Below are 13906 nucleotides of genomic sequence, written 5' to 3'. Positions count from 1 at the left end.
CAAACAAATTGATATCTTCTAATAGATTATCTCAATAAACGTTAAGAAAATAACGCGTATAGGTCTCTGAACGATCTTGTAGAATTAATTATCCGCTGTGTCCGTGTTCTCCATAATGCCATCATTAGCGGATCATGCGGCCTTAAGGACCGCAGAAACTCATGTGATGATCCTTAATTTGCTTAGCCTCCAGACACTAAAGGCGTTCTCCAAATGGGGCAAGATTTTACTTTTAGACAAGCTGATATTATCGTGTTCATTTAAATGATCACACGCAGACCGACATCGTATACGAGACAGTTCAAACGAGTTTCTCTCTCTCTTTCTCTCCCGTCTACTTGTTGCACCAGCTTGGTCACGATAAGGGAAACTCGGTCTATTGATTTTACATTGGCCTTAAAGCGATGAAATTTTGTAGCGGTACACGTGGACATCCCTTCTTGAGACCGATCTCCATTGTTCTTTGGAATGTTTGCGTGTGAGCGTGATATCAAACGGTCATTTCATTTCTGAATTTCGCCTCCATCTTCACCCTGTTGGCCAATTACAAATTTCTTATCATCCTGAAGGAGAAGTGAACGAGTGAGACCAAATATTATTTCTGTTTCTTTTCTTCGCCTTTATCTCCTCTATAATTATTTCACAAAAAGATACCAATATGTTCGTTGTGATCTCCAATGTTTTGAGGTCTTTGAAAGAATTCTTCAATGTGTTAGGTGTTTAAAGTTGAGATTTTTGAAAGAATTAATCAGCCTGCAATTTTAGCACGTACTTGGACGATTTCCGGGAAGATCGAGACGACTCCTTGAGTGACGCGTGCCGAAGGTTTCTCCGTCGAAGACAATATCCTAGGTCAGAGGGACAACTGGAACGCCGTGAGAGGGTGGGAGTGCGAAGAAGTAGCTCCTATATTAAATCATAGCGAGGCCACTTCCCAAAGTCAATTCTACGTTGAACGCTCAGACAAGAAACTCTTCATCGGTGACTCTTTTTCCATCGTTTTATCGAGCAACACATTATCAACTCTTCTTCTACTTTACTGTGAGGAAGATATCCTTGTGAACAGTGTCTATTCTTCAATACAATCAAGTATAAAGTAAAAGAAAAAAATAAAAGGTAAATTTAAACAGAAGAGATTGGGATCTTGATATTCTGCAATTTGTTTGATATTCCTTATTGAAAGTAATTTTTGGGCGTTTGTGATTGGCAGAATTTTTCAAGTATTACACTGAAGTATCAAGCTGGTGACTACGTTCTTCAACTAAATTATCTCGTGTATCAAGACAGAGTAGAAGAAGTAGCTTTCGACGTCTATCTACGACAATTTCAGGCATGAAGTTAACAATGTGGAATTCTGTGTGCATCCTGATAGCTGTCTTCTTCCTAATGGTTGCCACGTCTGCATATTCTATTAGCAATCCAGAGACAGTGAGTACCTCTCGTTATATACTTTCAGTGAAATTGTATAACTTACGCTTGAATAATACTGACAAGTTACTTCAACTATCTTTGGTTATTTAAATTTGTTAAAGATGATACATTTATTGTGTTACTTTGATCTGTTAAACGTAATGGTATACGTCTTTTATCAGCGTTCCATCGTGGTCCATTTATCATATTCTGCATCTGGTTTTCCATTTATTTTCCTGTAGATGGTTTAATACATCAATTCTTGGTATGAATCTTGTTTGAAACATAACCACGTGCTGAAAGTGGCGCGTGGGCATTTGCTTGGGGCTTTGACTCATAAAGTCGCGTTCCTCTCTGCGAATTAGGCACGTAGATGCGGTGAAAAGAACGATAAAGCGGACAAGTATAGGAAGACACGTTCGTGAGTCAGCCTATTACACAGCAACCGGTGATGTCCGGTGAATATGCAGAAACTATTAAATCAAGATGTAGTCTCTGAAAATGAAGCAGCTTTCTTCATTGCATTAATTTTTCATTGCTTCGTTATAATCTTCATTATAATTCTTGTTTTCATAATAAGAAAAAAGAAAAAAATAATCGTTCTATCGTTTAAAAAAATGATAACTTCAAACAAGTCATGATTTTCTGGCAATCAGAAAATGTTATCGTTAGGTCGCGCGAGTTTGCATTGACAAAATGGAGTAAATAGATAAAGAGGAAACACATAATACACGTGTATGGCGATAATTTCGCCTGAAATGACATAATTCGGTCATCGATATTCATATAGATACAACAAAGACTTTCTCAATTAGATATAGAGTTATAATTGAATTTCCAATTAATTTCATACGTTTACTGTTCCATTTGTTGTTAGTTTGTGTGAAATATTTCTCTTCTTTAAATAAAGAGGAATTTTTTTTTAATCTTTTACGCAGAGTGCAGAGAAATCAATAGAAATAAATGGAATTCCGTGTTTCCCTTCTTATAAGCACGTGGGATGCATATGATAATATTGCAAGCACGAGTGGACGTTGCTCGCGAATGGTACTTATTAAATCAATCTCTTTTCTCTACTTGTATTGGTATATCTAATCAAACCGAACTGTAGGTGGTACTGTAAACAGAAATTATGCTTGTGAAAATTCCATTCGAATCGTTCGATTATAGTTAATTCCTCCAAAGTCACAATCCCGAGATTCTATTTCACAAATATTTTTATCATAAATTTTTGTAATATTTCATAGCGATATTAAAATTGTAATATAATTGAGAAACGGAAGAATGATGTTAAATTATTTTAAGTATATCATAGTTTTAATTTTGTATAATTTTTAAATTGAATTCTAAAATTAAATAAAAAAAAAAAAAAAAAACCACAATTATCAAAACAGAAATGATAAAAGTGATTTATAAATAAAATTTGCATAAAAATGGAACATTTTAAATTGCAACTTCCTTTTATCAAAAAGATTGTTCAATTTATTTATATATTTGTTTTATAGTGCACATGGTTCTTTGAATTTTATTAAACGTTACCAATTATTTTTTTAAGATGCATAACTCGCAGGCGATCGAAAAAATGCGACAGATCCCACAGTGGCACTGTCTACGCTACAGAAAATTCGATGGCGTACTACGCCGTTGTCGGCATTACCGTTTAGGAAGGGACTGACAAAAACACTTTGGACAATCGTAACGAATAAGTCGCAATATTTCAAGTTTCATCGACCAGTTGTTCTAAATATTCTGCTGCAAATACTCAAACTTATATAAAAATGAAATGAAATGTGGCACGTCATAATAAAAATTTGGGTATCTTTTAAAGCAAGTTATATATTTACGTGAATTATCAGTCGTAAAAACAGCCATGTACGTTGTTTTCGGATCTGCTGTAAGAGTTGCAATATTTAGAGGTACGCTCCATATTAACGTAAGTGACAGGATATTCCACACCGCAATATGCTGCGTGGAAACTGCTACCACAAGATGACAAGCATCTTGTTTTCCAAATTCAATTCGTCTATAAAACATATATAATAAACCCAATGCTGTTCTTATTATTATTATATAGTCTATTTTTCATAAAACTTATGTCACTGGATACTGATATTGAGAATGTGTAAGGCTACATTTAAATGTACAAGTATCGGGAGTCCATATTGTTAGACTAGAATCGAAACCAATACCAACTAATGAACCATCAATCGAGAAACCAGCATCCGTTGCAGGCAGATTTCTGTAATCTCCTACACTATGGCACTGCCAGTATTTATTTTTTTCTAAAACAAATTTAATCTTAAAATTTAATACTACATTTCTCTTATTACAACATAACTTTTACATACTGTGTAAGGATGAAGGTTCTACGAGATGCCATAATTTGAATTTTCTATCACTGCCCATTGTAACTGCCAGTGCTCCCTCGTCACCGAATAACATGCACGGTTGGAAGTGTAAAGCATTCACACCACCATCGTGAGGAAGCTCGATTGATGTATTTAATGCGAACCTAACAGGTTGACAACATAGTATCTTAATATTTACACATCAAGAATGCATATCTTGTACTTACTGTTGTTGTTTAACGTCATACATCCAAAATTTCAGCCTTACTCCTATACATGACATTTTATCGTTTCGTTCTTCAACAGTCGCCATCCACATACCATCGTGGTTTATTGCTATCTTTGTAACTTCCGTGTTTATAATAAGAACATTACGCTCTTGCGTTAAAAAATTTTGTGCCGTAATATTTATCTGAAAATTTATTTACAAGATAATAAACGACATAGCGTAAATTTTTTATCTGTTTTATATTACACTGTTACTCACATTATATAATAAATTTTTTGTATGGGTATTATAAAATTGAACATGTCCAGTACGACTATTTAAAACTAAACAATTCGTACGTGGATCAACAATAAGACCAGCAGGAAATAGATCTTTAGAAGATAAGGTCACGCCCCATGTAAAATTTTGTATAACTGATGTCAATTTTCTTTGTGGATTTACAACCACGATACCTATGAATATAGATATATTTTATAAATGTATTTCATCTATCTAAAATAGATTTAAAGATTTAAATATTTAAAAATATTCATACCATTATCTAAAGTAGATACAGCCACATATAAATTATCAGGAGCAATAGTAAGGTGTTTAATAGGTGCAGGTAATCGAGGAAGGAAGGATTTTTGATGTGGATTTGCTAAAACCCATTTCACTAGAACACATTCTCCTCCTCCTGTATACATGTGACCACCTACAATGTTTATGGTATATACAATTACAATATAACACATACAATTTATCAACAAAATTTCTTGATGGATTCAATATATGCAAATCTACATCATGAAGGAGTGTTATTAAATTTTGACCATAATTACCAATTATATCAACATAGTATTCACAAGATTTTGTCCTGTAATAATATGTAAGAATAATATATCATATAAATAATATATCATATAAATAATATATAATAAGAACTTCATTCATAATTATTGAAGTGCAAATTTTTCTTACGATATACATGTAGACTTTGCACAAACTCCATTATCCAGATCAAATAACACTATATAAATTTTTGTGTTGCATTTGGGAATATATGTTACAAGCACTTGACGCAATTCATTTCCATTATGAGTTTTATAATTTACAATGTGAAACGTTTTTATCTTTGGCTCTGTTTGAAACGTTAATTTCTGTAAAAGGTATAACAATTATGGATTTATAAAAGCTTCAAAAAAGGAAATCATGATTTTATACCGCTAAAAAATATATTTAATGTTTATACCAATTTCTTTGTGATAATGCCACTTTGACAACTCCAAAAATTTAATTCTCCATTTTATGTACAGGCAATGATCAGATTGGGATTTTCTGGATGTATTATTAATCCTGCAATTCTGTAATTTGCTGGTTCTAATTCTTTAACAAAATCTCCAGTTTGTGTACTGTAAGCTCTTATAACATGCTTCCATACTATGTATAACGTTCTGTAACGTATATGTATTACTTAATAGAAATATTAACTACAACTTTTTTCCTGAATACCATAGTCTAACATTTATAACGATATTTCTTCATATAATTTCATTAACAAAATTAATGAAGTACATGTTTAGTACCATTATGTTTACAATCAAAAATTTTATATTTAAACGCCAAAAGAAATTATAATTTTTGTATATGCTGAATTAAAACTTACTCTCCATCGTGTGAAAAAACTGGCCGTTGATCAATTATACTTCCTCCACCTTTTCTCGTTACAACTAAATCGTCTACATCAATTACTTCAATATTTGTTGATTCGCGTCGCGTATTCAATTTCATCTGCATTTTTTCACTTATGTTGTATGAGACTAATGTTCCTAATAATTAAACGCGGTTTTGTATACCCCATATATTAATGACACAATAAGATACAAAATACAGTAAAAAATATTATATTTTGATAATTACAAACACTTAAAATATAAATTAACCAAACTAAATGCCTATCACATGGTGCATTCTGGTATCTAAGATTCAAATACTTAAACAAACTTTTCTTCCATTTCTGCAACTGCAATGATAAAAATACCTAAATCGATAGGTACAACTTCATTTGGAAGAATCATAGTGTATTTTTTCACAATCGTAATAACAGCTAGTAATAATCTTAACAAATGTAAAAGAATTTGTTTAATTATTTATATATTTAATATTCATAAATAAAGATATCAACTATAATAAAATATTTTAAAAGCTCGTTATTAATTTACAGACTACACATTCACCTACTACAACAATTGAAATTGTAGTTTAGCGACATCTGAAATACTTTATGCACGTTATAAAATGCATCGATAATTGTAGTATTTCTGTTATAGGAATCTGCAATACTCTATGTTGACATAGTAGATTCGAACCGTAGGGAATTTTCTTTATCAATAGTAGATGAATTACGCATTTATTAATTCTACTAACATAATAGAATTAATCGGTTTTAAATTGAATTACTTCCTCTACCGATAAGTTTCAATTTCTTATTGTAAAAAATTGTATCTTTATAATTATACTCATATTATTGTATTCTATATATTCGTTAAATATTAATAATGAATGTGTGATATTAATAAAAAGAAAGAAAATTGATAAAACATTAAACACAATAATATTGTTCATACTTTAACATATTCTATTCGACGAAACCTTTTTTCGAGTAACTGTTGCTTTATTCTCCCTTAACTTTACACATTATGGATAGTAACATAAGTGGGAACTTAGAAAAAGAAAAACTGATCAGGCTTTGAAGCTGCATCAATAAATAAGGCGCATGAATTTCAGCTTTGAGTGGATGGAAAACAAGTACTGCACGCGAGCAAAAATTCAAATAAAGATTTTATTGAAATATAAGGAATCTGTACCAGACAGAACTAAAATTACCGTTTAAATTTGGTACTACCGGGGTTCACATCGTATATGCCTGCGTAATCGCTGGGTTATCTTTTCACATTTTTTCCTCTCTCCTTGTGTCGGTGTGTGTGTATCTGTGTTGACTTCATCTTTTTTTTTTTTTTTTTAAATCGTTATAAGTAGAATCTGAATATTTCTATAAGTACAGAAACAATATTGAAGGTACGCGCACAGTCTATCTCAAAGTCTCTAAAGCTAAAAAGGATTTTTCTCCTAGATCTGCAGTTCTGCGATTCTTACATTTACAACTTAAAGGGGTTTCTTGCTTTCTGTTTCTCTATTTACAATTACGATGAACTGAAAGGTCTAAAGCTACGCGTTTTCTCTCTCTCTCTCTCTCTCTCTCTCTTTCATTCTCACTCTTGCTCTTAAATCGCTCCGTTATCATAGAATTATAAGTGTTTAATTATTTACAATTTTTACAGAATATTTCTCTCTCAATATACAGAGTGTATTGGTTTACATTACACAACAATTTAATAAACGTGTATTTAAAATTCCTTGCAAATGCGAATTGCAAGAAATCGCGCGACCTAACTGCACACAAATAGTCCCATTTTCTTTTCTCGTTTAAAAAGATAAATCGTTATAATTCTGCTTTTCTCATGGAAATAGATCGTACATAGTCAATCAGGAAAAAAAGAAAAAAAAAAGAAGAAGAAGAAGAAGAAATATTAAACATTTATTACTAATGTATCGTCGATTTATCATTTTAAATTATAGTTAATCAATTTTAATGTACGACAGAGAAGGAAAGTCTTTCGAACGAGGCTCGTTCTTTTCTCATAAAATAGGACGTATTGTGCGCATAGTCTCTAATACTATACTAAGAATGTAAAAACCAAAAAAACTTTTCTTCGTTTATATTAGTTACAATAAATAAGCAACGTATATGTATTTTTTTCCTTTTAAGATTTACGCTTATATAATTAACTGTATCACGAATTTACTGGTTCCGAAATTGGTGCACACGCGCGCCAAATATACGGTGCAGCGAAAGTTAAAAAGAAAAAGAAAGGTAAAATAAAATAAAAGGAAGAGAATAGAGTCAATCTTTGAAGAAGATCAACGACATTAATTAATTACATTGTTTGGATAGAAGATCGTTAGAATTTGGTTGTACTCGATTCTCTGTTCAAGATGACCGTTTTCGAGGTAGGAACATTCCTATTTGGTGAATACACGTCGACAACCCATCTTAAAAAAATAAAATGGCGCTCTCTCAAGGATATGCATAAACAATTCTCGAAATACATATTCGTAAGTATATATATATCGTTGGAATTAAATGTCGCGTGTATGAAAACGTATAATACGCAGTCAGTCCTTAAATTGAAATGGAAAAAAAGGGAAATGAAAGAAAAGATACCTTTGAAGGTATAAAAAAAAATGCAACATCTAACACGTTTAAACAATACTTAATCGATTCGTAACAAAAACACCGACAACCGATATAAAACATGTTATATAGATTATGAAGTTATCATGTACTATGTTGTTGATAACGTACATCGTTTTGCTTCCTTTTTTCAGCTTGTTTGTCACTGTGCATTGAACTGTATGTGTATGTGTGTAGGTCTGTTTGTGTAAGTGTGATGCTATAACAACTTGAAAAAAAAAATCAATAATGCGTTCGTGCCTCTAAACAAATCTAAAATCTACGAACGAATGATACACCTCTTTTCTTTTCTTTTTGTGACAAAATATTACTCGCTAAGAAAAAGAGAAAAAAATGAGAGTGGTATTCATCAGTTAAATACAATATAATATCATAATGCTGAGAAATACGTCATCAAGATAACATTAGTTCCTTTTTTGTTATTCCTCTTTCTATATACTCGAAAATTCATTTTTTTCATATTTTCTTAAAACGCTTCTACGAAGCTGCTTTGATTATTCTAAAAATGAATTAGAAAAATATTTCTTTCCAGATCTGTACTATTTTATCATAGTAAAATTTGAAATTAACTAATTTACAATGGTATCCCACCATTCTTTATCTTTTTTTTTTCTGCAGAATTCTAATACAAGCGGAAATGCAATCAATGAGAAAATGTTATTTATCCTCTAAAATGTTTCCTTCAGATCTTTTTGCATTTTCTTTTTGTCTGATTTTGGTACAGAGAGTTTACGGTCTATCAAGCGTCTTTAAAATGTACAAGTGTATATCACGATGTGACAGCGACTCATGTACCGTTGTTCTTTCGCGTTTACTTGTCGCATAACGTTAGTCTTATTATCTTTTATCCGCTGACTTACATGATAATTTTCTATTCGACACGTCGGAACTGACCGTTCGAATTTTTGTCCCCAACCAAATCCACGTTCAATTTTATATTCACGTAACATCTTGTTCTAGGAAACTGCGAGCTGAACAATTTCTTTGTAATTACACATAACCTCGATCATCCTCTTCGTCATCACCAAAAAAGAGTCCGTTTTACTTTTTTAGAAAAAGTCCTTATATATACATACATATATATATATATATAGCTCGATACTGTCTATACACACACATATATATACGTATATGTGTGTATATATATATATATGTTCACCATTTTCGACTCTACACTTCAACGTGTGAAAATAATTTATATTTACAAGCTGGTTCAGTATTAGAAATTCGCATTAAAGCGTCCTTATTTAAAGATCGTTAATAGATATCGCTCTTTGGATCCCTTTCCCGGAAGAATCCTTTTTCAGTCTTGCACTCCCTGATAGTAACAATCTTCAAATTTACCGTCACGTCTGTAATGAACACCTGATTGGCAACTGGATTCTGTGCGTGCCAGTAATCCGTACCAGGACTTGAAAGAGGGACATACATGTCGGTCTTCGAGATTTCCGTCGTGACAGTTCTTCTTCGCTTTCCTCTGACTCTTCGTCATTATGCATTGTTTCATCCCTAAGCAAATTAAAATGAAAAGCATGTAATTTGTCCAAAATCAACTAACTACTAAGTTATCATTTCAAGTAGTTTTAATTTCTGAATTATAATAGTTGACTTCCAAGCATTTCTCACAATTAGACTGTGGATCTTAATGCTATTTTATATTCCTATGAATATAGTTAACTTAATAGAGTTTTATTTGACTTACTAATTATTATAACGAATACTTCACTTTGAAAATTTTATATACTTTTGTTATTGTCGTTCTTTTAAATTTCACAATAAATGTGTAAACATATCCATACAGTATACATATAATTTATTAATTACAATGTTTTATTAAATTACCTTTCGATTCTATCATCAGTTGATTGGGTTTTTGACACAGATGATGAGAGCAAAGATGTGATGAATGATGCACAAAGCATCTTCATGGGCGGTAATGTGTGGGCCGAGACGCTGAGAAGCTGAAAGGTATAATTAATATTATCTTAAATATCGAAATTCACGCAGTTTTTAATACATTCAAAATGTGCTTAATATCTTTTTGAAATAAATAAATAAATAAATAAATAAATAAAATACTCCTTTGAAATAAAAATGTTTGTTTACCTAGATAAAAATAAACAACGAATTAAAGACGATAAAGAAAGAAACAAGAAGAAAACATTTCAAGTAAGGAGCTAACTATAATTGGGAAAGATACAGAGATACGTCAAAGATGATATTTGACGTGCGTTTACTTCTTCGGTAATACTTGTGACGCTCGCGACATCCGATTAGTTAATTAGTCTTAAGGCTGACGCAGACACACCCCCGAACGAAAATTTCTGCAATTCCTGCAATCTTCTACTTCAGATCTAGGTTGACGCGTCTCTTACAACCTACACAAATATTCTTCTCGGTATACACCAGTTTTCACCAGAAAGTTGCTAGAAAAGACGCATGTTTCATCAAACAAAACACATGCGATAGTACCGAGAAACATTACACTATCTATATTTAGTATCTTAATAGAGTATTTCATAGAGTTTCCCTTTTCATCGATTACCATTGAGATGTCTAACATAGTTGCACGATATTTAGTATTTTGTATGATATTATTTCGTAGAGTTTCCTTTAATTAACCCTTACTGGGATATTCCGTGCATACAATATACAAAATTCTTTAAATTGTAATATTAAAATGTTAGCTAAATTAACGATAAATAATTAATACTTATTATATTAAAAATACGAAGTGCTTAAAACGTTACTGTTAAAGTGTTATCCTATCTTTAGAGTTACACCATCTTTTTTACTACTAGTGTTTTTAAGCTCACAAGATATACGTGTAAGTAGTACTGTTCAAATAGCTGCATCGATGCAACGTACGCGTCACCGAATGTGCAAATATTAACAAATGTATTAAGTATATAAATTGACAGGGCTATTATCTTAACGAAATTAAAATCGAAACATGTAAATGGATCAAAAGTGCATTTAATTGGGAAGAAGGTCAATTTGTCGACGTGTGACATCCTCATGGATTTTGACGAAATCTTTTTTAATTACCTTGTTGTGATATGTGTATAACGAGAAAAATAATAAAAACAGTGGGACCTCTATGACCTTGACAAAATAAAATACCGTCTTAGTCAACAATACGGCTTACTCTGTCTTATGGAATGGAGATAGATCTTTAAATTTTAAAGTGTTGAGCTTTGTTGACACTATGAGCGTTATCGCTGTAGTTTGGTTAGGCTATATATTGTTCTGGCGGTCGGATCGCGTCGCAAGGTGACTTGCCAAATCGATTCACATATTGATAACTTTTAAACCAATGGGTTCCTAAACTGAAAACCGTTGCATTTCGCTTTTGTTCATCGAGTACCATTAGAAAATAGAAAAAAATTTTTAAACAGTGATGCCCCGAAGAGAGGTTTAACTATAAACGTCGTTTTATTTTTTCCAAGGTCGGACCGCTTGTTTTTATTAGATTTCTCGTTATATACGCGCTACGACAAGGTAATTAAAAAAGATCTCTATTCACCGGGAAGAAACAATGCTGCTGTGCAAGTTTACGGGAGAATGGCGACCAGTTTAAAACAATCTAACAAGATTAGATAGAATACCCGTCTCGATATACACCTACACATGAAAGGAATACGATTTTATTAATAGGTAACGTAACAATATCAGTTCTTTCACAGACTTTGTTCCTAGCTTCACCAACAGGTTCGTCCTGACCTGGTTTTAACATTTGCAAACAATTCTGAAGCGACGTTGAAAACCATCGTTCTCCATTGTGCTCTGAAACGAGAATGAATAAAGGCTCGTACTGTCGAAAGTTTTGATTCTTCGTCGGCTGTTGGAACTTTGCTTTCCAGTTCGATAATCTTTCCGAAGAATCGGAAACTTAATACACACATCTGAAGCTCCGCTTCGACTGGTGCACGCGGCGATCTATCATTTTTGTCAGAGCAAATGTGGCCGCAGACTGAGAGGCATTAAGAGAAAGTTAAAGATAAATTATTGATACCGATTGAATTAATAAATTGGAATAAGTAGAGGTACGAAACTTATGTAACGATATACTAAACTGTTTAATATTATAAGCAGCGGATGTTTTATATTAGATCAATATAGTCCATCAGGATGGATTTAGAAATATGAAATTAAATTATTTCGCACGTCTAAAATTAAATTGTTGATATTAGTAAAAACGTGAGAATATATATAGCAATGATAGCAAATAATATAAAATTATTGTTACCGAAGAAAGAAATTGTTTTGTAATTTAGAAAAATACTCGTGTTTGATCTCTTGTTATGCATTTCTAGAAAAGTATAGAACGTAACGTAACGTAAATAAGGAACAGTCATCAGGTGGTTCATAAGCAATTAACTCCACTATTCCACAGAATTGACGCAATATGCAAGAAAGCTGTGAGCTAGCGGATATCCGTGTACTGTGAATCTTGAGTAACGACGTAGACCTACCTAATTAATCAATAGCTATGAGATGTTTTGTGTCCGCTTTTATACGTCTTCAAAACTGAAACGCTCCTAAGCACGTTTCAAAATATCTTTATGATTATTTAGAAAAATATAGAAACTATGCCTAACACATTATTTGGAAAAAATGAAACAGAAAGATATCTCTCATAAATATGAAAAATTTAAATAGCTAAAACTATATAAATAGTGAAAATAGTTTTCTCTCTTTAAAACAGTCATTAAAAACGTTTAGTTCCCCGCAAACAAATTGATATCTTCTAATAGATTATCTCAATAAACGTTAAGAAAATAACGCGTATAGGTCTCTGAACGATCTTGTAGAATTAATTATCCGCTGTGTCCGTGTTCTCCATAATGCCATCATTAGCGGATCATGCGGCCTTAAGGACCGCAGAAACTCATGTGATGATCCTTAATTTGCTTAGCCTCCAGACACTAAAGGCGTTCTCCAAATGGGGCAAGATTTTACTTTTAGACAAGCTGATATTATCGTGTTCATTTAAATGATCACACGCAGACCGACATCGTATACGAGACAGTTCAAACGAGTTTCTCTCTCTCTTTCTCTCCCGTCTACTTGTTGCACCAGCTTGGTCACGATAAGGGAAACTCGGTCTATTGATTTTACATTGGCCTTAAAGCGATGAAATTTTGTAGCGGTACACGTGGACATCCCTTCTTGAGACCGATCTCCATTGTTCTTTGGAATGTTTGCGTGTGAGCGTGATATCAAACGGTCATTTCATTTCTGAATTTCGCCTCCATCTTCACCCTGTTGGCCAATTACAAATTTCTTATCATCCTGAAGGAGAAGTGAACGAGTGAGACCAAATATTATTTCTGTTTCTTTTCTTCGCCTTTATCTCCTCTATAATTATTTCACAAAAAGATACCAATATGTTCGTTGTGATCTCCAATGTTTTGAGGTCTTTGAAAGAATTCTTCAATGTGTTAGGTGTTTAAAGTTGAGATTTTTGAAAGAATTAATCAGCCTGCAATTTTAGCACGTACTTGGACGATTTCCGGGAAGATCGAGACGACTCCTTGAGTGACGCGTGCCGAAGGTTTCTCCGTCGAAGACAATATCCTAGGTCAGAGGGACAACTGGAACGCCGTGAGAGGGTGGGAGTGC

General features: G+C 32.6%; 1 protein-coding gene and 1 pseudogene across 11 annotated transcripts; both read right to left on the bottom strand.

The window, feature by feature from the left end:
- Positions 1-3150: 3150 nt before the first annotated feature.
- Positions 3151-5962, bottom strand: LOC139985381 (WD repeat-containing protein 75-like; annotated as a pseudogene).
- Positions 5963-6794: 832 nt separating this feature from the next.
- On the bottom strand, positions 6795-13883 carry LOC139998444 (uncharacterized). Of its 11 annotated transcripts, none has more exons than XR_011803269.1 (4): positions 12097-12390; positions 10519-10707; positions 10124-10242; positions 6795-9790 (listed from the first exon to the last, which is right to left on the bottom strand). XR_011803269.1 is itself a non-coding variant. In XM_074112222.1 (3 exons), exons 1-3 carry the CDS (start codon positions 12184-12186, stop codon positions 9628-9630), a joined length of 372 nt encoding a protein of 123 aa, XP_073968323.1. In that variant the 5' UTR covers positions 12187-12400; the 3' UTR covers positions 6795-9627. The 11 variants fall into 11 exon arrangements, 2 of the variants coding, with proteins under 2 accessions (XP_073968323.1, XP_073968322.1); XR_011803270.1 differs by lacking the exon at positions 12097-12390 and adding an exon at positions 11330-11773; XR_011803267.1 differs by lacking the exon at positions 12097-12390 and adding an exon at positions 11080-11306.
- Between the last annotated feature and the right edge of the window lie 23 nt (positions 13884-13906).

This window comes from Bombus fervidus, chromosome 3 (assembly GCF_041682495.2).
Source record: "Bombus fervidus isolate BK054 chromosome 3, iyBomFerv1, whole genome shotgun sequence".
Classification (NCBI taxonomy): domain Eukaryota; kingdom Metazoa; phylum Arthropoda; class Insecta; order Hymenoptera; family Apidae; genus Bombus; species Bombus fervidus.
Note: the sequence above shows the minus strand (reverse complement) of the source record. Positions and strands in the feature narration are given on the sequence as shown.